General features: G+C 38.6%; 1 protein-coding gene across 3 annotated transcripts in view; it reads right to left on the bottom strand.

The window, feature by feature from the left end:
• Positions 1 to 18,301, bottom strand: part of HSPA4 (heat shock protein family A (Hsp70) member 4) — a 39,783-nt gene extending 21,482 nt beyond the window's left edge. Inside the window, exons 1-6 of one of the 3 annotated variants that reach the window (XM_079144121.1) lie at positions 17,883 to 18,301; positions 7,555 to 7,612; positions 5,283 to 5,423; positions 3,342 to 3,464; positions 804 to 903; positions 48 to 181 (exon numbers count right to left, since the gene is read on the bottom strand). In XM_079144121.1, the coding sequence (XP_079000247.1) occupies positions 48 to 181; positions 804 to 903; positions 3,342 to 3,464; positions 5,283 to 5,423; positions 7,555 to 7,612; positions 17,883 to 17,989 (663 nt within the window). In that variant the 5' untranslated portion in view covers positions 17,990 to 18,301. The remainder of the gene's footprint in view (positions 1 to 47; positions 182 to 803; positions 904 to 3,341; positions 3,465 to 5,282; positions 5,424 to 7,554; positions 7,613 to 17,882) is intronic. The other 2 variants (XM_079144120.1, XM_079144122.1) reach the window with 2 other exon arrangements.
• Between the last annotated feature and the right edge of the window lie 7,063 nt (positions 18,302 to 25,364).

The raw sequence follows: 25,364 nt of genomic DNA, 5'->3' as shown, positions 1-25,364 counted from the left end.
TTATTAACCATATTTGTTATATAGTCTTCTGGATAAAATATACTTACTTTCAGTTTTCCTCTATTAAATGCACATACAGAAACTTGATAAGCAGAATGCCCCATGTCTACAAAAACTACATTTCTTGGTTTCTCTTCTAAGGCAGGAAGATCTTGCTTATAAATTCCATATGCAAGAGCAACTACACAGAAAAATAAATAAATTCAACATAATGGTATTGTCTAAACAATAAAATTCATTTAAGTATAAACAAGTTTTGTGTATCATGAACAGGACTTCATTTGATGTTTTAGATAGAATCTAATTCTTTATATAAATTGCATAAAGTATTCATGAGAAATAATAACTTCAAAGAGTTAAATGCTGACAATCAGTTAGGCTTCCTTTGACTTTGGCAATTTCCCCAAACCAACTTCCCCACTCTCCAAACATACTTTCCTCAACCTCTTCTACTCTTATGCCAGGTTAACATTCCCATGTGTCCAGTCCCTGAGATGCTGCTTAACGCCCTACTTCTCTGACCACCAGTCCACAACCTTGAAAGAAAACCTTGAAACCAAAAGCACACAATAAGTGTGTTCCTCTCCAAACAACTATATGATTAAACATCACAGTGTATATTTTATCAGTACAGAAAAGGTACTGGTCAGATGAATTCTTCACAGCTGACATGGCATCCAAAAACACACAGGTGATAAACGGGGTTGGCAGCACTCCAAGCAAACAGAGCAAGAAACTCTAGGATTTTAAGATTTCACAACTTTTAAGATTAAACTATCAAAAAAGTAATAGTCCCTTCTTACCTGCAGTAGTTTCATTCATTAATCTCAGGCAATTAAGACCAGCAATCTGTGTTGCATCCATCACTGATCGTCTTTCTGCATCAGTATAGAAACAAGGAACCTACAACAAAATTTGGAAGTTTGCTATATGATAAACTTAATTTTACCTGGTAATATCCAAGAACACCTCATACACTTACAGGAATTCATTTTGTATGTGATTAAAGAAGTATTTCAAACCAGTGGGAAAAAGTCAGAACATTCATTTAAGTAGTATTGGGACAAACTTATTGCCATAATCCCAGTGGCTCAGGAGGCTGAGGCAGGAGGACCCCAAGTTCAAAACCAGCCTCCTCAATTTAGAGATTCCCTAACCAAGTCCTGTCTCAAAATAAAAATAAAAAGAGCTGGGGGTGTGGTTCAGTGGTTAAGTAACTAAGTTCAATCCCTAGACCAAAAAATAAAAATGTATTACCACAACCTACATTACCTAATAGACCACAATAACAAGAGCACAGGTTTTTATTGTTTGTACTCTGGTTTTGGCAATATTGAGAAAAGAACCCAGAGGCACTCTACCCCTGAGCTATACCCCCAGCCCCCAAAATGTTTTATACTGAGACATGTTCTCACAAACTTGCAACCTTCCTGACAGCCTTGCAAATGGGATTACCGCCATGCACCACCACACCCAACTAGAACAGAAGTTACTTTAATATAAAGATCTGAGACTACTATCTTTACAAATTGGCCCTTGTCTGGAAAATAAGAACTCGATTGGCAGCTAAGAACTTGATTAATAAATGGTTCCCTAAATTGATAGAAAAATTTCCCTAACTGATTGTGTCTCACTATGCCTGAATTATTTAAACAAAGTACTTTATACTGACTACCTTCTGTCCTTCGAGAAATCTAGAATTTTGGTGATATATTGACTATAGGGAACCTATGTGACTGACCACTATCCTCCCCACCCCCCAAAAATACCTGGACTTATATAGACTCAGGCAAAATTTTCCAGGTAAAGGACACTTCATACATGTTGTTAAACATTGTTGGTAGAGTAAATGAGTGCATTCTGATTCCTTAAACCTTGTGCCTAGTTTCCTTCAGATGTTACCTCATGTGCCTTTTCCCTTTATTGATTTTTACCTTGTATCATTTCACTGTAATAAAGCTTAACATGAGTACAACTATATGCTGAATTCTATGAATACACCTTGAAAATCACCAAAACTCAGTGCAGTCTTAAATATCTCTAAACAGGACTTAACATACCATCTTTTAGGTTTTCGTTCGTTTGTTTTGGTACTGGGGATTGAACTCAGGGGCATTTAACCACTGAACCACATCCCCAGCCCTTTTTTGTATTTTAGACACAGATCTCACCAAGCTGCATAGGGCCTCACTAAATTGCTGACACTGACTCTGAACTTGCAATCCTCCTGTCTCAGCCTCCCAAATCACTGGGATTACAGGATTGGGCACAGCGCCCAGTTAACATACCACCTTTTAAACTGGTCCCCAATACTGGAAAGAACCACTCAGGCACTCCACTATTTTATATAAACATTACTTCAGCATAATTCAGGATCTGAGTTAAGGATACTACATAAAGAAATGTAGACAAAACAGAGAACAATGGAGAGCTGTGCAAAGGTGGGAAGTATATAAGAAATACAATGTCTACTATCAGTTGCTGGGGAATCAAGGTCATTGTATCTGAGCATTTATAGCATTTTTAGTCTTCTCTGCATCCCCAGAATTGTGGTACAAAGCTACAATCCAACTACTGCTGACAAATGTCCAACCTACTTTACTAGATAACCAAGGACCAAGGAATTTACCAGACAACAAACCTACCCTTCCCTGTTTTGCCAATCATGTACCAACATTAAGACAGAAGAAGCCACAGAGTTAAAGTATCAAATAACAATGGCAAAATGAGTAGACTCAATGACAAAGCAAATATAGCCACGCATATTTCAACAGCCTCTAAGATTTCAACAGCCTCTAAGATTCTACCATACTGCAAGCACAAAGCTGCAAGTACCCAGGTTTATATCTAAATAGGGATATGGGAAAGACAAGATGAAGTTTACTGCTGCCTTCTCTTTAGTGCTAGACACAGAAGCAAATAAAAAGAGAAAAAGTCACTTAAGGCATTCAATTAATTACAACAATCAGCTACTCTGTGCTAGACACTATAATAGGTGCTGAAAAAAAATCAAAGTGAGATTTGAGATAAATCCTGAAGAACAGAAAAGAAAGAACAATGGAAAAGAAATGAGCAAGAGCTAGAAGGCAGAAAAGAATACTTAAGAAAATGAATACTGGGCTGGGGAGATAGTTCAGTTGGTAGAGGCGCTGGGTTTGATCCCCAGCACCGCAAAAAAAAAAAAAAAAAAAAAAAAGAAAAAGAAAATGAATACTAGTTTGGTAAGTTTTTTAAATTATCATTACAACATGAGACAAAAACAATTTTACTTGCAAATTAACAGCTTTCTTCTCTTAGCTTCTTGGTCCAAGTTCCTAAAATTGTATAGGGATCAAACTTACCGAAACAACACAGTCAACAACAGGCTTCTTAAGAACACTTTCTGCTGTCTCCTTCAACTTGGACAAAAGCATGGCAGTCACCTGCTCAGTGGTAAAATTCCGCTCTTCTTCCATATATGTCACCTGAAATAAAACAACAAAAGGATCTAGATCTGCTGTATTTCTTCATGTCCTAATCCTAACAACCTAAAACAAACAATGCCTCCCATTATCCATGGAACATAATCTCAAAAGGGAATTGAAGAAAGCTAATTTTGCAAGCAATATTAACCTGAAGACAATTTTTAGCTTTTTAACATGCTTTCTAAACATGATACTTGGAAATGGAAAGCCCCAATGGAAAAAAACAAAACCTAAGATAATAACCCGGGCAGAAGCAAAGTGCAGAAGCAAAGCTCACCATGACCCACACTGCCCTTCCATGAGAAGGAACTACTGTGCCATCTGGCATACTATGTGTGTTTTACTTTTTTTACTGCATTTATTATTCATCTCCCCAGTTAGCATCCAATCTAATCTGAGGACATGGTTTTTGTCTGATTTGCGCAAACAGCAGGACAATCACAATAAATACTGTCTGAATTAAAGAATAAATTATCAGAGATTTTTGTTTTAAGTTTCAAGATAAATTAAAGTTTGGAATCTTGATAAAAATGGCCAAACTTTCCATGTTGAAAGACTGCCCAGAATAGCACATCCCACATGCCCATACTTCCCAATTATAATTCCAACAGAAAATGTTGCTGTCTTCTTTTAGCTGCTACTCCAACTCAGCTTGGGTGACACCTTCTCTTTATTTCCCAGCTGGATCAAAACTGATCATGGTTTTGAATCTAACAATTACTCACCTCACTCACTGTATGATAAAGATGGGGAAAATGTCCTCTCACTGAGCCCTTTCCAAAGTGCCCCCTTTCTATCCTATTTGCTTAATTCTTAGTTAACTCTTCCCCTTATACTTAGACAAGTTACTCCAAGTTTTCTTAGTCTCTTTCTGTCTTTGGCTTCTTACAATGCTTGTAACTCAAGCTACCAATACCCATCCTATTTCTTAAAGGCAAGTAGTTCTCATTTCCTCATCTCCCTTTAATTCCTTTTTTCCTCTTTCGCTCTGCAGTTTCATTCCTTGCTATGCCATTCAAGTTGTCCTGAGACTGTTGCCACAGACATCCTAAGTAAATCCAATGAACGTTCTTTAGACATAGACATAATTTTTCACTTCTAAACTTGACTAAATTCTCAGCTACAATGGCATAATTACCTTGGTTTCACGTTTCTCACCATCTCGTGGCTTTTAAGCCTCTTCTCATAATTCTTATTTCTTCAACTGACATGCTCAAATACCAAGTACATCTCTAAACTCATCTGGCTGAAAAGTTCAATCACCCTTGTACCTCTGAATGCAAGAGAGGCAGCTGTATCTACCCATCCCATCTCCGAGTCTCTCCTGTTTTGTGTTCAATACTGTTCCACAAAGGGACTTCTCTACGTGTCCCAGAAATAAAGGCAAAAATAAGACCAAAATCACTCCCTACCCCCACCCAAAAAAACAAAAAAAAACTCTATCAAACCTAAGTTCCAATATCAAGATTATGACCACCTACCTGGTTAATGACTTAAAAGTGTTGATTCTATTGCTCAATCTTCCATAAGTCATTCCCTAAAATAACACTAGAAAGTCCACTGCCTCAGTGAGCAGGACAAACAGCAACAGCTATGTTAACTTCAAACCATTATTCCCCAGGTCTCCAATGCACATTAACTGCATAACCAATGACTCCCAACCCAAGTCCATATCATTCAAAAAATATCAAATGGTCTTTTATCAGCAAAGATTTTCCTAAACACTTTTAATACAATTTATATTAGAAAGGTATTGATATATACTGAGCTGATAAAATACTGATTTTTAATCATAAGGTATTATTTTGAGAACCTTACCTTTATACCCGTTAATCCAGAGGATAATTGTACAATATCATATGCAAGGTTAGATTTTTCTGCCTCCACAAATGGATCAGAGAATGCGCGACCATGAAATCTTTTAAATCCTTGGACTGTGTTCTTTGCATTGGAAATTACCTAAGAGAATAGAGAAGACTACTATTATTTTTTTTTCTTAATTTTCAACTATCATTTCAACTTCACAAAGATTTTCCTTCCTGGTTTCAGTTTTCTTCAAGACACTCAACCTTTCTGAGCACAGCCCACTAGCATGTGAAGTGAAGGACAAGGGATGCACATGGGTCTCTTAGTAGAAGGGTTGAAACCAGCGTCCAGCTTTTCAGGTCACTATACTTATAGACATATTTTCTGTTCTTAAACTTCTAATAAACATTTCCATAAAATAAATATTAGTTTCTCAAAATGGCCCACAGTTATGGTTCAAACTTTTTAGGTACAAATTCAGCAATACATATTAATTCAGAAATTCTAGTTTAAAAAATATATATTAATTCAGAAATTCTAGCTTAATATTTTTTCTTTCTGTAAAGAAAAAATATTACACAAAGTACAGAAAAATGAATGGAAAAGGATACTGGGCTATTGAGAAAATATTATTTATAACTGTCAAAAAAAACTGAAAGTACTGGCTTTTTTGTGGGGCCAGAGTTTTAAAATTTTTAAAAACTAAGTATTTTTACATCTGTCAAAAATAAATAAACAACAGGCAAAAGACTGGCAAACAGCCTGTATGCTCCTATAATAGCAGGAAAATAGCCACACAAATTAAGGCACAACCACACAATGAGTTTCACCATACAAGAGGTAAAGACTTTTTATGTGAGAAGACAATTACCTACACAGTACAATTTCACTTTCTTACTAGGAAAACATTTATATGATTAGAAAGTAAACACATTAAAATATTAACCATGAGGTTGGGAATGTAGTTCAGTAATAAGGTACACAACTTAGTGTATACCTACATTTCCTAATTCCTCTAGAATAAACTATATAACTTACACAGGAAAAGCGCTGGCAAAGACATTTTTAAAATACCAGAATGAGCCAGGCATGGTGGTGCACACCTGTAATCCCAGAGGCTCAGGAGGCTGAGATAGGAGGATCAAGAAAGAGTTCAAAACCAGCCTCAGCAATTTAGTGAGCCCTAAACAATTCAATGACATCCTGTCTCTAAATAAAATACAAAAAAGGGCTGGGGATGTGGCTCATTATTTGACTGCCCCTGGGTTCAATACACAGTACCCCACCCCCACCCAAAAAAAAAAAAAAAAAAAAACAGAATAAACTTGCGCTTGAGATTTACAAGCTCCTCCTCCCAATATGGATGTAAGAAGCCCTTCAAAGGAAATACTACAGAACTCTTCTGTATCAGTTATGTCAAAAGGCACAAATAGAAGTTCTTTTGTAAAACAAGTAAGGCCTCCAAAATTAGGTTGTTTGAGCAAGCTGCCAAAAAGAAACTACATCACAGTAAGTGTGTTAACCTAGAATTGGACAGTCAGTTTAGTACAATAACTATTCTTAATACTGAAAACAGGAAGCCATCACTGGAATTTTATAAAGAAAAACATTTGAAAATGGCCCTAAATTTGCTATCTATTGCAACCTAAAATATCTTAAACACTCTATAAATAAGAATATAAAACATCCAATTTAATTAAAAAGTAATTCATCAAGCATTTTCTTAGGATCATAGATTTTAGGTCCTGTCTGTCCAAAAGGGGAGTTAGTCACTTTACATGTTGCTCCAGACTGAATTATAACAAGGTCAAATATGCAACTCTTTCATTTTACAGATACCTCAGACATTTCATATGAATATGAAATTCTTGGGGTTTTGATGCTCTAAAGGACTAATATTCCAAGGACTAAAAGCAAGTCCTTTAATATGTTTCTAGAAGTGTATTTTTCTTTCTTTAGAAAACTTGATTACAAGAGTAATGATGACCTTAAATATAAGTAGAAAGGCCCAACAAAGACAAACTTCAAGGAGCACTTAAAATATCACAGATCAAACGAGCCTTGCTTGAAACAAAATCTGAGCAAAAATACATCTAAGCAGTTTACACTGACCGTATTATGCTGCTATTGCTATTTTAAAGTTATCTGCCTCCCACTCAAGTACACGGGAACAGAAAGTAGGTCTGTCTGACAGCTATATATCTAGGGTCTAGAGTCTAGCCGCTGAACAAATGGATAGACAAACCAGAGAAGTAAATCTTTTTAGGAATAAACAAAACTCTACCTGGCTTTTAGCTGCTGCTCCAATTGAACGATTCTTAGGACCAAAGGATATACAAGCCCTAAAAGATAAAACAAACATTTAAGAATCAAACTTTATTGCACTATGACATCCAAAACCACAGCAGGCAAGATATCCGAATCTCACCTAAAATGTCATATATCTTAATAAACAGCACACATTGTGTCTATGATTTCTGACCTTTCTATTGAGGATTACTGTCCATGGAACAGGCTGCCTCTTAGAATAAGACCTGTCATTTTAAAAATTGGAACGCAAGTCCAATGTGATAACCACCTGTCTAGAATACTACAGAGAGAAATGGACAAGAGTCTCCACCACCCTAATTCTTCAAGTCTTGTGTTCAAAATCCTAATGTAAAATAATGTACTCTCACATCAATGTATCAAGTAAACATTTTGGTTTTCAAAACAGCTTGTATCTCACCAAGAATATATTTATTGTCTACAAAACCTTTGAAACAACTCCTACCCTATTGCATGTAAGTAAAAAGTTATTTTTCTAGAACTAGCTTCCAAGGACTCAGAATTATTGGCAAGAAACTTCATCCCCACTTCTCAACATTCTTCCAAATCACCAGTTCATACACTGATTTGATCTATGCTACTTCTTTTAGAAAACAAAACAAACTCGTTTGAAGGTAAAAATGGGTTTAAAATTAAAAAGGCAGTTGTATTGGAGTTGATAACTCACGCTGTCATGGCTTCCATGTTTTTCTTTCTAACCCCTGTAGAACTATGATCTCCCTTTCCAGTAGTTGCCTTATCTCAAACTAAGATATGATAAAGTTCACCCATTTCACCCCAAAAAATCCTAAGACAAAACTCTTTGCAGCAATTTCCCCCTCAAGCTAGTAAGCTTTCTCTTCTTTATCAGCTGCTTCTATAAACCACCCCATCTAATCCTCAGATGTGCCCTATCTTAACCCCATTTTTGCAGGAGAGGAAACTGAGTTCAAAAAGTTATTAACATGTAAACTTACCTAGGTTCAAGCAATGGAGTCAGAGCTCTAAATCATGCCCCTATACTTTACACTCCAGCACTGACCCTCCTTCTCCCAATCCAGCAAACTGAATAAGAATAAGTGCTCTGGAGCCACACTATCTTGGTCCAAATCTGACTACATTAAATTACCTTTTTGTTAATTCAGAATTGTTTGACTTAAAACTCACAAGCCCTGTGCAAACTGGCACAATCCTGGGCCTCTCTGGACCTCAGAGGCCCTTTCCAAGCAATGGATTAAGAACCCCTATAAGTAAGACTCCTAAAATGGCAGGCATATGCTAACTGGATTAACTGGGGAGAAAACTATGGTGTAGCCTGAGAGCTCAAGAGAGTGAATGCTAAACTCTTTGCCAAAAATGTGCAGGAGGTAGTCCCTCAAAAACACAGGTGTCAAGCTCAGCTATTCTGCAAATATGCCACCAAATTACACAAATAAAATCTCCTGAATACCACTTACAGGGCTCTCCTATCACAATCCATACTGCCCTTCAGAAAATGGCCTAAGGACCAGGCACAATGGCACAAGCCTGTAATCCCAGCGGCTCAGAAGGTTGAGGCAGGAGGACTGCAAGTCCAAAGCCAGCTTCAGCAACTTGGTGAGACCCTGTCTCTAAATAAAAATAAAAAAGGACTGGGAATATGCTCGTTGGTTAAGTGCCCCTGGGTTCAATCCCTGGTATACATGCCCCCGCAAAAAGGAAAGAAAATGGCTCAAGGTAATCTTACCCATGCCACTCCTTTCACTCCAAAAAGAATGTCCAGCTTAAGTCCAATATTTGGCAAACCTACATCTTTCTAAAAACCATCAGATCTCATCTCTAAGGGGTATACCACCCAAGACCTCAACCTCAACATAACTATAAGTCAATGTTATTTATCTTCAATGATTTCCTGCAATCCTTTTTTTCAACTTTCATCCCCTCCAATTAGTAGTTCTAAGAATAAGATTAATATTCCCAACTTTCCTGTAAATTCTGAAGGACTAATCCCCTTTCTACCTCAATAACTCTGAAGTTACTTTGCTTCTAATTATCTTCCAAACAAAACTAACTACCAACAAAAACAGCCCAGATCCCTTAATATGGAACCTAAGGTCTCTCCTAAACCAACCCAATGCCATTTTCCAGCTGTACGTCACCCACAGTTACCCAACATGAGTTGAATAAGATCTCCCAATCTTTCTGCTTTGCTAAAACCACTCTGACAACTGAACTGCTCCAGTTTTTCAACTGTTCTGTAAAGCCTTCCTTACCCAAATAAAAATTAACCATTTCTAGCTCTTCAAACTTACTGACTTGGCTTCACTTCTACTTAGCACTAACCACAAATTGAATTATGATTGTTAACAAATTTGCTTCCTCTTCTGAAACAGTTTTATAAACCACAGTTCCAAATTTATGTATGAATCTAAAATTAACTGGGGAATTAGAGGAGATGTCATTAACAGAACTTTAAACATCAGCATGTACTGCCATGTAAAAGTATGTATTGTTTAATGACACTTTCTAGTTGTGACATGTGTATCAGGTCTTGATGCCAAATATGCAACTTAATAAAATAAGGTATTAGGTCATGGACATGTGCTGTCCAAAAGTGGTCACTAGCCAGATATGGCTATTTAAATTTAACTTACTTAAATTTAAATAATTTAGTTCCACTGACCACATTTCAAATATTCAATATGTAAGAGTGGTTTGTGGCTACCATTTTGGAGAATGCAAATAGAGAACATTTGCTTCACCACAGAATATTCTATTAGAACATACTAACAGTATTACCCTAGACAATATTCTCTTTGAAGTTAGTTAATATTTTTTCTTGCTTTTAAAATCTATATATATATCTATCTCTGTTCTTAACAGTAAGAAGTGTTCCATATGTCTCAAAGAGCCAAATAAACATCTGTCTCATATCAAACTGATTCAACATCCTTTTTTTGGTCTATGTATACACATGTTGCAAACAGTTCCCAACTTCTTACAAAGCAATCAAATCTCACTCCTGGAACTCAATCTCTACTACTTAACACAGCAATTAAACTTCAAAATAAGTACTAACTTGCACTGTGGGAAAATTCACTTTCCTTAACATCTTACAAAATCATCAACATAATCAGTACATTAATTCTTACAGTCTAAAAAAAGTTCCATAACAATAATCCAACTACTGCACTAGAGAGAGAAATGCAGTTTTTCCATTTCATCATTCATCTGGTTGACCTAAACATATGTAGATTTCAAGCTCTAGACTCAGTGTACACTGCTTTTCCAGCTGTGTGATCCTGTTGTTTTTATGAGATTTGATCAGATCATCCAAGAACAAGGAAAATTACAGCAACTATCTGATAGGAATGCTACAGATTAAATGTGATGATCCACTTTTAAAGGGCTTCTGTCAGAGACTGGCACATCATAAGTAATAAAATATTACCTGTTATAGTTACAATGAATCCATGAACTGGATTTCAAACAAAAATATATCAACTAGTTTGCTCTGATAGTTGTTTGATCTCAAGTTGTCCATAAAAATCTAGTCAGTTATCTTTAAAATTATTGATTGGGGGCTTTTTAAAATCTTACTTCCAGGGCTAGGGCTGAGCGATGAAGCACTTGACTCACGTGCCTGAAGCACTGGGTTCGATTCTCAGCACCGTATATAAATTTAAAAAGTAAAGGTCCATTGACAACTAGAAAAATATATTTTTTTTTAAAGAAGTCAATGCTGGGCTGGGGATATAGCTCAGTTGGTAGAGTGCTTGCCTTGCAAGCAGAAGGCTCTGAGTTCAATCCTCAGCACTGCCCCCCCCCCCAAAAAAAAAGTCAATACTGCACAAACCATGAAGAATATTCACATAGTTTTTAGGGCTAACAGTATAGAAGTTAATTCAACATTTGCATTTGAGACCCCTATGTTCTAAACTTTTAGTCCTAGAAACAACATCTTTTTTCAACCAGAAGAGTACTGTTCTCCCTTTCCTGAGTAAAAGATGCTATTGACCAAATATTTATGCACATTCTGATGAGTTATTATGAATAGGTGCAAACAGATCCTTAAAAGGTAGTTTCACGTATAAGCTGGTGTAAAACTATTCCTAGGATATCAGGGCAGTTGTTGCTCTAATTTGCCTTCTTTAATAGTGGAAGAAAATGAGTCTTTCAAAGAACCTGTAATAAGCAGTAATAAGCAAAACTGGCATGGAATTGAACACTACCTTAAAGTACTCTCTGGTTACTTACTTACCCCTGAATAAAAAGTATCAAAAAGTTAATACCAAACACACCAAGCAAATCATGGTTTTGAGGTCTTCAGTTCCTAAAATACAGCAAATTCTTACTTAATAAACTGAGAACATTAAAAGGAATATAGTTTTAAGACTTGAAACATCCAGCTTTCATTTTAGTGTCCTAACACCAGTAATAAGCAGCATTCATAAAAATGCAAGAAGTAAGAGCAATATTAGCAAATACTTTGGCAGTATGTACTATGTATCAGGCATTACTCTAAGCACTAAGAAAAAGGCATGAGTTACACACTTATCTCATAATCCTCTCAATCTCCAATGAGGCAGAGAAATCATTTTGGTTCCTAATAAAAATCTCTTATATTTTTGTAAAGTATTCTGGCAATACATTCTGAAACTTTAAGCATATCCTTTGCCCTAGCAATTTCACTTCTGGCAATCTATCCAAGAAAATTAAAAGCTACCAATATAAATAGTTGAAGAACTATTTGTAATGGTTTTAAAAAATTAAGAAATTATCTGTCTGAAGAAAATATAGCCATAATATTTGAAATATTACATATGTAACAAGGCAAACATTTATTGACTTTGAAAAACATCTAAATTCTAAGTGAAAGAATACAATTACAAAATATACTATAGTCCCTTTTTAAAATATTTATACTTATACACACACAAACACACATACACAGTATAATCCTATGCATTTAAACACACACCCTACGTGTATATTTTCAGAAGTCAATGAAAGGTATGAAAGGATCACAGCAATTGGCAAGTAATCTGGAAAATAATGTGAATTTTACTGTAGTACTCTAGGGATTTTACTGTTACAGCAAATTAAGTATTTGGTTAAGTCAGAAAAAAAAAAAATGTAATTGAGGAAAACCCAAGCTGGAACCTAATGACAAAGTTCCTGCAGTTTTACTTCCACTGATTTTGTACAGTAGGCATTTTAGTTGTTAAATGATTCTAAGAAACTACTTTCATAACCCCTGCAATTAGACAAATGTGGAGTGGTAAAAGCAGTCTGAAGTTTTAGTTAAATCAACTTTTCATTTCTCTAGATAAAAAGGACTCAAGTCATCCTGCTGCTTTACAGAATAAAGAAATTTATTTCAAAGAATACTTTTCTTGCACAAATAAGGCATGTTAACCTACCAGTTAACTAGAAACTAAACATACTTTTCAGCTTTTGTCCTCAAAAGCAGATGTCAACAGACCATCTAACCTCTTCAAATTTCTAATATATCATTTTGCTGTTATGTTAAAATGATAATGTATACACAACTAATTCACTGAATTATTTTCATAAGTAACTCATTTCTAACCAGGTATGGCACACACCTATAATCCCAGCAGGTCAGAAGGCTGAGACAGGAGGATCACAAGTTCAAGGCAATTGAGAGAGTCCCTAAGCTACATAATGAGACCGTATCTAAAAAAAAACAAAAAGGGCTGGGGATATGGCTCAGTGTTTAGGTTCCCCCGAGTTCAATCCCTAGTACAAAAAAAGTAACTTGTTTCTAGCCCATTAAATTTTGCAAAGTATGGGCCAATTAGCTTCTATAATGTTTGGCAATCCAAACACTCTGAATTTTGAAGCTTTTAAAGTTGTATACTTTCTACTGTATAATCCAACTAAACACAGAAATAGGTTTCTCATCTCATTTCCAAAGCCTATGGTCAAAAAAATCTCAACCTGCTGGGCACGGTAGTGCACACCTGTAATCCCAGCGGTTTGGAGGGCTGAGGTAAGGAGGAGTATAAGTTCAAAGTCATCCTCAGCAATTTAGTGAGGTCCTAAGCAACTCAGGGAGACCCTGCCTCAAAATAAAAATTCATTTTCAAAGGGCAGGGGGCTGGGGAATGTGACTCAGTGATTAAGCACCCCTAGATTCAATCCCCAGTGCCAAAAAAAAAAAAAAAAAACACTCAACCTAAACACTCAACTAAAAACCCCAAAATGATCACAAAGTCCCACAGTCCTCTTCTGTGAATCACACAAGTGAGAACTAATCATCACCTAAAATATTACAATCAACCTACTTCTCTTGCCCTTCTCGAATCCATTCTCCTCACAAAACCCACATTTTTAAAATATAAAATTAAATCATTTCCCAGTGAACCTATTATAAAAATGTTTTACATGATTTACAAGGCCCTGCCATAATCTCCTGTGCCCTACCTAACTCCTCATTTCATCTCATAACATTTTCTCAAGTGGCTCAAGGGTAGCCAAGTTCCTCTCAATCTATGTACTAAACTTTTTTTGCTTCTGGTCTTAATACTTGCTGTTCCTCCTGCCTCAAACAGCTCTTGCTCAAAACCACCATAACTTCCACGGTCAACTCCAACTCCTACTCCTACTAATACTTATACTGCAGGTCTCAAATGGCACTTCTTTCAAAAAAGAGTACCTTCCAACTCCACCCCACATCCAACTTAAATTAGGTCTCCTTCTTAAACTATCATATACTGTACTTTTCCACCTTGTTCTTTACCAGTTAGAAATTATACTTTTGTTTAGTATCTGGATTTTTCCACTGGCCTCATCCCTGATGGGAGGAATTATTTATCAATTCGCTCCTTAGGCACAGCGGTTGCCACTGGTGGCACTCAACATCTAGAAAAATGAAGGAAGCCAGAATTTGGTTGAAAGGCAAAGACCACTTCTGCATAAGGCTCTACTGGCTCTTCAAAAGCTGAATCCAGATTGTTATATTCACAGTTTGAAACAAGGACATCCATCATAGTCAATCCTCTAGGACCTGCATTTTATTTCCACTCTCACATTAAAAAATCTGTATCATGCAGTTTCTGCACCCCTACATTCTTTTTCTAGTTAACCCAAGATTCCAACACAGAAATACGATTTAATCAAAAATCATAGTTCAAAAGTCACTTGAATATATGATTCCTACGTATCCAGTGTCTGAAGGAAGATATACAAAAAACATAAGGGAAAAAGTATTCATGTCATGTTCCTGGAAACCTACTACTTTGTCTTTAATGCAGTTTTTTTTTTTTTTTTTTTTTTTTTTGGAGGGGGGCAGGTGTTGGGGATTTAATTCAGGGCCTTCCACATACTGGACAAGTGCTCTATCACTGAGCTACATTCTCAGGCCTCTTTAAGGCAAATTTAAACTGCCATCAGGGATACTAATTTCTTTTGCAACTGAAAACACTCTCTCAGACTCAAATAATAGAACTCATGATAAAACTACTGCAGCATCTGCTGTTTGTCTAAACTTTGAAAAAAAAAAATTAGAAAGATAAGACATTCTAAAAAGAAAGGACAGAAACACTGTTCTTCCCAATACCTGAGATTCTCTTTATGTGTTCCTTTTGGAGCTAAATTATCTCACTCTAAGCAGATAAGGGACAAGAAGTTACATGCATAACGCAGTACTCTTAGCCTTTTCAATTTCTTCAAAAGACTATCTTTAAAGAAAACTCAAGGGTTGGGTTGTGTGGCTCAGTGGTAACGTGCTCCCCTAGCACACATGAGTCCTTGGGTTCAATCCTCAGCATCACAAAAAAATTAAAAAGGTATTGTGTTGACCTATAACTAAAGTATATATTAAAAAGAAAAGAAAACTCAAGGACTGGGGATGTAGTTAAACAGTGTATCACTTGCCCCTCATGCTTGAAGCCCTGGGTTCAATCCCCAACCCCGAAAAAAGAAAAACTCCAAGATGTTCATGTCTGTAATCCCAGGGACTCTAGAGGCTGAGGCAGGAGGATAACAAGTCCAAAGCCAGCCTCAGCAACTTAGTGAGGCACTAAGAAACTTAGGAAGTCCCTGTTTCAGAAATGAAAAAGGGAGGCTATGGTTGTAGCTCAGTGGTAGAAAGTTTGCTTAGCATGTGTGAGGCACTGGGTTTGAGACTCAACATTACATAAATATAAATAAATAAAATAAAGGTACTGTATCCATCTAGAAATTTTTTTAAAAATTAAAAAGGGTTGGGGATATGGCTCAGTGGTTAAGTATCCCTGGGTTAAACTCCCAGTACCAAAAAAAAAAAAAAAAAAAAAAGAAGAAAATGTCAAATAGAAAATTAATGATAAAATGCTTATAAACAAACTTCAGTAAAAAAATTTTTAAAGCAATACAAAATATACTTCCCTGAAAATGCAAATTAAAATTATCCATTGTTGTGGTGTGCCTATAGTCCAGCTACTCCAGTGAGGCAGGCAACTCACTTTGTAGGAGTTCAAGGGCAGCCTGAGCAAAACAGCAAGACCCCATCTCAAAAAAATAAAATTGCCAGGCATGGTAGCACACCCCCCTAATCCTAGCAGCTCAGGAGGCTGAAGAATGTAGATTTTAAGTACCACCACAGTCTCAGCAACTTAACAAGACCCTGTATCAAAATAAAAAAAGGAACGTAACTCATTGCTAAAACATCCCTGGGTTCATTCCTAAGCACCAAAAAAAAGAAAAAGAAAATTTTAATTTAAAATAAACTGCCCATTGTTAAAAACTAAACAATAAAGCGGGAATGGGTTTCACTGCTAATGAGGTGTTTTTTGGTATGCAAAGGGAAGCAATGAAAATGTTCTAAAATTGGTTGTGGTGACCTTGCACTGTTTTGTTTTGACTACACTAATAAAAAACTTCATATAGTACCCTTTAAATGGGCAAACTGTAATTTTTTTTTAACTGCTGAGAATTGAACACAGGGTCTTATGCATGCGAGGCAAGCACTCCACCACTAAGCCACACTACCAACTCTTACAGTGTATCTCAATAAAGCTATTAAAATAACCATTTAAAAAATATAGGACAAGAGGTATCAAAACTACCCTTTGGGGACTGAGGTTGTAGCTCAGTGGTAGAGTGCCTGTCTAGCATGTGTGAGGCCCTAGGTTTCATTCTCAGCACCACATAAAAATAAAATAAAGGTAGTGTGTCCACCTACCCACCTACAACTAAAACTAAATATTAAAAAAAAAAACAAAAAAACTACCATTTGGGGGACTGGGATGGGTTTTCCTGCACAACACCTGGGGGAGCAGAAATTCAGCAAGTCTTAGTGGTAAAAATGAGCTATACAGAATCCAGTTTGGTTAGAAACCTGCTGAAGTGTGATAAAAATTAAGGTCGAAAATGACGGCCCTCAAAACATTGACAGCCTTCTACTGCCACATTGAAACTTGGAAATAATTTGGTGTTTCTTACAAATTTTGCCTAAATAAGAAGGCAACGGACTTAAAAGTTATCTACATGTATTCAAGAAGATTCCTTTACTCCTACCAAGAAAAGACCTGGCTGAGTCACCTTCTTGGAGTTTTGTCTGTACTGGTCCCATAACTTAGTATAGGTTATAGAAGTCACAACGAGCCCTTGAGTCATTGAATAACAATTGTAGCCGACACCCGGTTGGAATGTGCTATCGTGTAGTGCAACGTTTTGAAGGAGTAGATGTGCACAGATTGAGCTAAGAATGACCCAACATAACTCAATGTCATGAAACGATGTGAAAAACTAAAATGAATACAACGGTATCAATAGAACATCGATTTTCATCAAAATCACAATCTCAAGATGCAGGGTCCATCCGGAGCCTGAGCCTACGGGGCTCAGGTCCCTCTCTTCCGGGCACCGCCCCGCCCCCACTCACGTGGGACTCCGACCGCTCCAGGGTCTCTAGGTCGACAATCCCAAGAACTCGTTCAAGTCGACTAACTTTTATTAAGTGCCTACTATGTGCATACTCTGGACCTGATCTCCGCCCTCCACAAAAAGGATCTTGGCCCGTCCTACGTCCCGGGCCTGCCTTCCCTCTAGTTCATACCCTCGCCCTGCACTAGTAAGAGAACCGGCTCAGAGGCCTCATTTAGCCCGCGAAAAAAGCCTCGTGCCTGCCGCAGACCGACAGCAAAGCGGGTCGCAGCCACGAGTGACTAGGCACCTAATGAAAGTTCCCTACTTGGACCACCGGCCGGGAACGGAGGCGACCCCGAGGCCCGCATTCCCCAAACCGAACGGGTAGGAAACTGGAGCAAGTGCTACCTCCCTACCGCGGTGCATGCGGTTGGCCAGTCCCACACTTACGGCGTGCACCGGTCACTGTACTCGTTAGCGATCGTCTCGATGCCGCCGGCACGAGCCACAGCGACGTAGCAGCTCTGGAAGCCCAGGTCTATGCCCACCACCGACATGGCGCCGGCTACTGCTCGGGCTCGGCCCGGGTCCGGCCGCCGAGACAGGACACGGACCCCGGCGGGGCTGGCGCGCGGAAGGAGTGGGCCGCGTGGGCTGGGGTTCCGAGGTTACTGGGGAATGGGCAGGTGTCCACGAGAGCGTCTACGTCCCTGGAAGGAGGACCGCAGCGGAGGGCGCTACTCCAGCCGGCTCCGGCTTAGCGGCAGCAGAGGGGGAGCCGGTAGCGGGGGCGGAGAAGATCTCGAAAGATCTCGTTGCGACGGGAGCAGAGCTGCGGCGCGAGAACTGCGCAAGAACGGAATGTTCTCGCGATATCCTGACTTAGGCGCTTTTTCCTCCTGAGGCCCCTCCCCACCTACGTAGACGTGTACGTCACATCCTGGCAAGAAAAACTCGGAAGGGACTGGTAGGCTGAGAAACACCTGGGAGCAAAACTGGCCGGTTGAGCCTTCGGGCAGAATCCGCCGCACCGCAGACAACCGCAGTGAGCTGTAGAGTACCTCCCCTTCCAGAAGAAAGTCCGCGAGCCGGCTAGAGTCCACGTCCTGAAGAGGCGCCCTTGGCCTACTTCCGCCGTTTTTCTTTATCTTGAAGAAATTTCCGGTGGTGACATCTCCTGCACGCCGCCTTCTGTTTGTCCCCCCAAAATGAGAAATCTTTAAATCTCCCCAGGGCCTCTGCTCCCATCGGGGTAGGATGGCCAGTGGGAGAAAAGGCCGCGGCTGGCAGTCACGTTACGTCCTGAGCAGGGCGTTACGTCCAACCCTGTAAAAGTCAAAGCGACCTCACCAGCAGAAGGGAGGAATCCACCTCTAGTTAAACCGCCATTTTTCTCTTTCAACCTAGTTGCACCATTCTGTAAATCACTCATGTCTTTAGGTCAGACGAAGGGCCACCAGGACTTAAGCCCTTCGATCCCGAACACATTACAAGCATTTACCCGGTGGTAGGCCCTGAGCTGAATGAAGGGGATACAGCTAGATGACACAATACCTACCGTGGACGGTCTACTCAGACCACACAGTGACAGGTTTACGATAGGCTAATGAATCTTAAGTTTCAGGGTCCCTGACTTTTACCAGCTCTTGAGAGAGCAGGGAATTGCTGAGACATGGGAAGAGGGGAAGCCATCTTGAGATAAGGAAACGATTCTGTATGAGGTTTCTGATAAATTGCCTAAAAGGATCTCCGAAGGGAAATTGAATCTCCAAGTCTCCAGTGTTTTGATTTCTTGTTATAAATATTTATTTAGTGGCTTTTCAAGGGTTCTCAACAGTTTCAACTACAAACCTGAATCATTCCCATTAGCAGGGTAACTAATCAAGGGGATCCTACTACAGCTTAGCAAATGCTATATGCACAGAATGGTGGAGAATTAGACTTCCCAAAGAGAAAGGTTGTGTTCAAATTAGAAAAACCAGCGATAGAGAGCTAGTGTAGTTTAAAGATAATGTTTGTATTGCTGGAAGATAAACTGAGTTGAATTTCAGGGAAAAAATAACTGCCTTTGGACTATTCAAAAAATAAATGAAGCTGGGATTGTAGCTAGGTGGTAGAGTGCTTGCAGAGAACATGTGAGGCACTGGGTTCAATCCTCAGCACCACATAAAAATAAAAGTATTGTGTCCATCTACAACCAAAAATATTTTTAAATACTTTTTTTTGTTGTTGATGGACCTTTATTTTATTTATTTATATGCGGTGCTGACAATAGAACCCAGTGCCTAACACATGCTAGGCACGTGCTGTACCACTAAGCCACAACCTCATCCCTAAAAATATTTTTTTAAAAAATAAATGAGAAAAGAACGAAGTGCATGACCTTGGGGCAGCCCCTCCCCACTTTAAAGAAGGCAAATCTCGATTTCTTGCTGCCTCTGAAAGCTCTTCACTCTCTAGGACTAATGCCAAAACCCAGATTGTTTGCCTAAAAACTTGTAAATTACCAGAGAGTTCTCACATTTTAACTAATACAAATCTGTTTTCAAAGACAAGAATCAGATGCTACCTGAAAAAGGATTAATCATGACTAAAGGAATGGAAGCAGCAAGAAAAAGACTTTGGGAAAAAGAACAAGGTCTGGGGCTGGAATTATGTCTCAGTGATAGAGTACTTGCCTCGTATTTGCGTGTGTATAGGCCCTGGGTTCAGTAGATACTCAGCAGCACACATAAATAAAAAAAGATCCTTTGACAACTAAAAAAATATATTACAAAAAAAAAACAGGGTCAAATAGATATTTGAACACCCATGATCATAGCAGTTTATTTACAATAGCCAAAAGATGGAAACAACTCTATTGATGGGTGAATGGAATTTACTTAATGTAAGCCATCATTGCTCGTAATCCCAGCAATTCAGGAGGCTGAGACAAGAAGATCCCAAGTTAAGGCCAGCTTCAGTAATTTAGCAAGAGCCTCAGCAACTTTAGACTCTGTCTAAATAAAAAAGGACAGGAATATATGTATATGGGTTCAATCCCCATTACAAAAAAAAAAAAGTAAATTTTATGTTACATTTACCATAGTGACACACCACTGTATTTCCAGCTACTTGAGTGACTGAAGCAAGAGAATCCTTGAGTCCAAGAGTTCAAGGCCAGACTGGGCATAGCAAGACCCCATGTCAAGAAGTAAAGAAGTTACCCTTTTTGAAGGTTGACCTTAATGTTCCTTCCTGTACCTCCCTTTTTTTCCTAACTAGGGAAGACAGAGTTAACACCAAGGACAGTATTAACCATAATTTAAGAATTCTGTCTCCATCTGTTTGTCTGTGTTATTAAGCACTGAGCAAATGGACCCTAGTGCCTAACCCAAAGTGTCCAGTCTACCTCGAAAGATCATTATGTCAGGGCTGCTGACTTGTCTGTGCCTTCCTTCTCTTAGAAGGCCTCCTCAACCTTACATAAACTAGCAGAAAATACTTCCACATCCTTTTATGTTCCAGCTTCATACCCTACCTACCCTGTTTAGCCTTGGTGCTGCTTTCAATATTTAAAATACCACCAGTCCTATCTTAATGATTTGTCCTCAGAATAAAAAGTAACATCAGTTACAGAGAGTACTTATCCTGCTATAAATAGTTTTCTGGATCATCAAACTTATAGCTCAAGAGGCTATTCTGGGATATTTAAATAAATGAAGTCAGAAAAAAAAATGTGAGAATTCTGAAGAATTTAAAGTAGCAAGTTTCCAAGAATCACAATTGTGAAGTAATAAGAGTTCCCAGAATATTTAATGTTGGAGGCATCAAGATTGGAACACAAGTTCTTTTCACTCAACAGAGTGTATTGAGTATTTTGGAAGGGAGAATGTTGGTAGGTGCTTTTCTCCAATATAATGATTAAATTCTATGCACTGAAGTTTTTTGGGTTTTTTTTTTGTTTTTGTTTTTGGTACCTAGGGTTGAACCCAGAGGTGAACCACTGAAGCACATCCCCAGCCCTTTCTATGTTTTATTTTGAGATAGGGTTTTGCTAAGTTGCTTAGGGCCTCTCTAAGTTGCTGAGGCTGACTTTGAACTTGTGATCCTCCTGTCTCAGCCACCTGAGCTGCTGGGATTACAGGTATGTTCCACTGTGCCCAGCTAAGGTGTTCATTATATACATATACATATACATATATATATATATATATACATTTTATTAGTTGTTGATGGACCTTTATTTTATTTATTTACATAGGATGCTGAGAATTGAACCCAGTGCCTCACACATACTAGGCACCACTGAATGTTCATTTTTATGTTAATTCTTTTTTTTTGCGGTACTGAGGATCGAACTCAGGACCTTGTGCTTATGAGGCAAGCACTCTACCAGCTGAGCTATCTCCCCAACCCAAGATGTTCATTTTTAAACAGAGTTCATATACTGCACACCAAAAGACAAAAGGTTTTCAGTCAGTTGAGAACTTAGAACCTCCCTGCCAAGTGTCCATCTGAATTTTATCCTATACGCCCAAGGAGCTTCTACAATTGTTTGCTTCTCAGAGGAGCTACCTACCCAGGTAAGGCTGCCTTTCTGGATTCTGATCACTCAGTGAGTACCCTGGTGCCCATTATCAAAGCAACACTCCTTTCTTAAACTCTAAAACTCCAGTAACACAATAATATAGTTACCATGTCTCTAGTTCCTACCATATATGCCAGATATTTGTGCTTGGTAATTTTGTTTGGTTGTGGTTTTGGGGTTTTTGTGTTGTTTTGTGGGTATTTTTGTTGTTCATTTGTTTGTTTTTCAGTACTGGGGTTGAACCTAGGACACTCTTAACACTGAGCTACCACCCCCAGCTATTTATTTATTTATTTTTTCATTGTAGAAGGACACAATACCTTTATTTTATTTATTTATTTTGATGTGCTGCTCAGGATTGAGCCTAATGCCTCACAAATGCTAGGCAAGTATTATACCACTGAGGTACCCAGCTCCCTTTTTTTTAGAAAGGTTTTTTTAATATAGTTTTTTATTTGTCAATGGATATTTTATTTTATTTTTTTATATATGGTGCTGAGTATCGAACCCAGGGCCTCACACATGCCAGGCAAACGCTCTACCACTGAGCCACAACTTCAGCCCCTCTTTTTTATCTTATTTTGAGACAGGGTCTCAAGAAGTTGCCAAGGTAGCCTCAAACTTTGCAATCCTCCTGCCTCACCCTGCTAAGTCACTAGGATTACAGGCATGCCCCACCATTCCTGGCTCTGTGGTCACTGATTTTGATACTATAATATATTTCATCTTTATAGCAAACCCATCATATGATGTTATTTTCCCATGTGATATTCGGGAAAATCAAAACCTGATAAGATTAACTTGTTCCAGATCACACAGCTTTTTCAATTCCAACTTTTTTTTGTGGGGAGGGGGTATTGGGGATTGAATCCTGAGGTGCTTAATGACTGAACCACATCCCCAGCCCTTTCTGTTTTTTGTTTTTAAACAGGGTATCACTAAGTTACTTAGGGCCTCGCTAAATTGCTAAGACTGGTTTCGAACTTGTGATCCTCCTGCCTCAGTTTCCTGAGTCACTGGGAGTATGGGTGTGCGCCACCACACCAGCCTCTCTTATAAAGACTACTATAGCAGTTGGCTTCTAATTCCAAATTGGCTGATCTCTTAAGGTCTTTACCCCACTTCATCAAACTGTCTGCTTCCATAACAGCACTATGATCTCACCCAAGGTTCTTCCCCAAAGCTCCATTCTTTTGCCCTTATTCAGGCTGACTCACTTAGGCATATGGTATGCAGTATCATTAGCAGCGCCAGCCCTTTCCTTCATCATCCTTAAAATGCTAGGTGAACTTTGCACAGTTTTCTCTAGGACACACAAGCGGATAAGATCAAATTGAACTTCTTTATCTAGGCCCCTTGATCACCAATAATTTTCCTGGCATGATTCACTGTCTTCACATCCACTGGGCTCCACCCTCTCAACCAGCCCCAGACTGGGCCTTCTTCCACCTCCAGCAGCTGACATTCCAGCTCCACCCCCAAGTTCAGCCTGTTGGTCTGGTCAGCTGACAGCAGAAAAGTGACTCCCTGCTCAACCCAACTCTGCTCTGGTCTGTCCTGTTTCTGAGTATGAAGGCCCCTAGGGAGGCCTTCTGCCAAAGCAGCAGCTGCCATTTCATTCCTACAACTTACAAAACTTTCCAGACCATTTTTCATTTTAACTGTCAGATTCATCAGAACTCTGTATATCCTATGCTGGTTTCCCTTCATCTGGAATACAGTTCATTTATTCTGGACAGAATACTTGTTGCTTCTTCCTCTTAAGACTCAAAGACAGTGATTTTAAGGTCCTGTCACCCCTGGTAATTGACTTTTCAGGATTTCTTATAAAAGAGCAATCCAGAGAGTAATATTTGTGATTTGATTAAGGATTAGTGTTACAATGAATAGCTGAAGTTCAAATGGCACTCTGTCCCTACATTACTTCACAACCAAAGGATCATTTCTTTTCTTGTTGACATGTAGTTAATGTTCAAATGTAATATGAGTTCAAAATCTAAATATATCACAGATGATTACTGTTTGACACTTGAACACCAGCAGTGCAAACCCTAACTCAGAAGAGGGTAACTTACAACATTTTCTCTGGGGAATAGCACAGGAACCCGATATTTATGACTAAAGACAGTAGCAGTGACAGCAATTAAGGAAATGACTTGAGCTCACTGGAGGCATGGGGAGTCTCTTCTACACAACACAAAGGCCAAGCCTAGGAAAGGTGATATGGCATCATCCAGAAAAAGCTTCCAGTGCAGAAATATTGTCAAACAAAAAAACATAACGGGGCTGGGGTTGTGGCTCAGTGGTAGAGTGCTTGCCTAGCACGTGTGAGGCACTGGTTCAATCCCCAGTACCACATAAAAATAAAAGTATTATGTCCATCTACAACTAAAAATTTACAAATAATAAAATTTCATGGTTTTGGTTTTGTTTTTGTTTTCGTTTTTTGTACCAGAGATTGAACCCAGGGGCACTTACTACAGAGCCAAATCCTCGGTACTCTCTTGTATTTTATTTAGAAACAGGATCTTGCGTTGCTTAGGGCCTCTCTAAATTGCTGAGACTGGCTTTGAACTCATGATTCTCCTACCTCAGGCTCCCTAACCACTGGGATTACAGGTGAGCACCACTGCAACTGGTGAATTTCACATTCTTGAGCCAGCTCCGTGGCACATGCCAGTAATCCCAATGACTCTGGAGGGCAAAGCAAGAGAATCACAAGTTCGAGGGCAGCCTCAGCAATTTAGGGAGGCACTAAGCCACTTAGAACTTGTCTCAAAATCTAAAATGGGGGGAAGAACTAGGGATGTATTTGAGTGATAAATCAAGCCCCTGGTTCAATCCCTAGTACCATTTTTTTTTTTTTTCTAAAGGCAGCGGAGGGGGATTGGAGGTACAACTCAGTGGCAAAGCTAGCCCCTGGATTCAATCCCCAGTACCACAAAAAACAAACAAACAAACAAAACCCCAGAACTTTGTTTTCTTGAAATGTTTTGGGGAAAAAATAAGCTACTCATCAGAGTAGAGAATGTGATTAAGTATTTTTCTTTAAAACTGGATCACTGCTCCTTTAGGAATAGTCTGTGAAATATGGATCTATTTTTATGCCTTTTCACCAAAGGCAAAAGTTTATTTTTTTTAAAAAGAGCAGTGACCCTGAAAATTCTGGCTAATTACCCTCACTGGGTTCAGCAGCTTAAATCAGTAAGCATAGCTTGGAATATCAGAATATCGTTTCTTATTCCAATAGCATTTAGCATACATTATAAATAGCCCAGAAGGAGTTATGCATTGATCTTTGGCATATTTATATGTGTGTGTGTGTGTGTGTGTGTGTATTTTTGTTGTTGTTATTGTTGTTT

This window comes from Sciurus vulgaris (genome assembly GCF_902686455.1).
Source record: "Sciurus vulgaris genome assembly, chromosome: 6".
Classification (NCBI taxonomy): Eukaryota; Metazoa; Chordata; class Mammalia; order Rodentia; family Sciuridae; genus Sciurus; species Sciurus vulgaris.
Note: the sequence above shows the minus strand (reverse complement) of the source record. Positions and strands in the feature narration are given on the sequence as shown.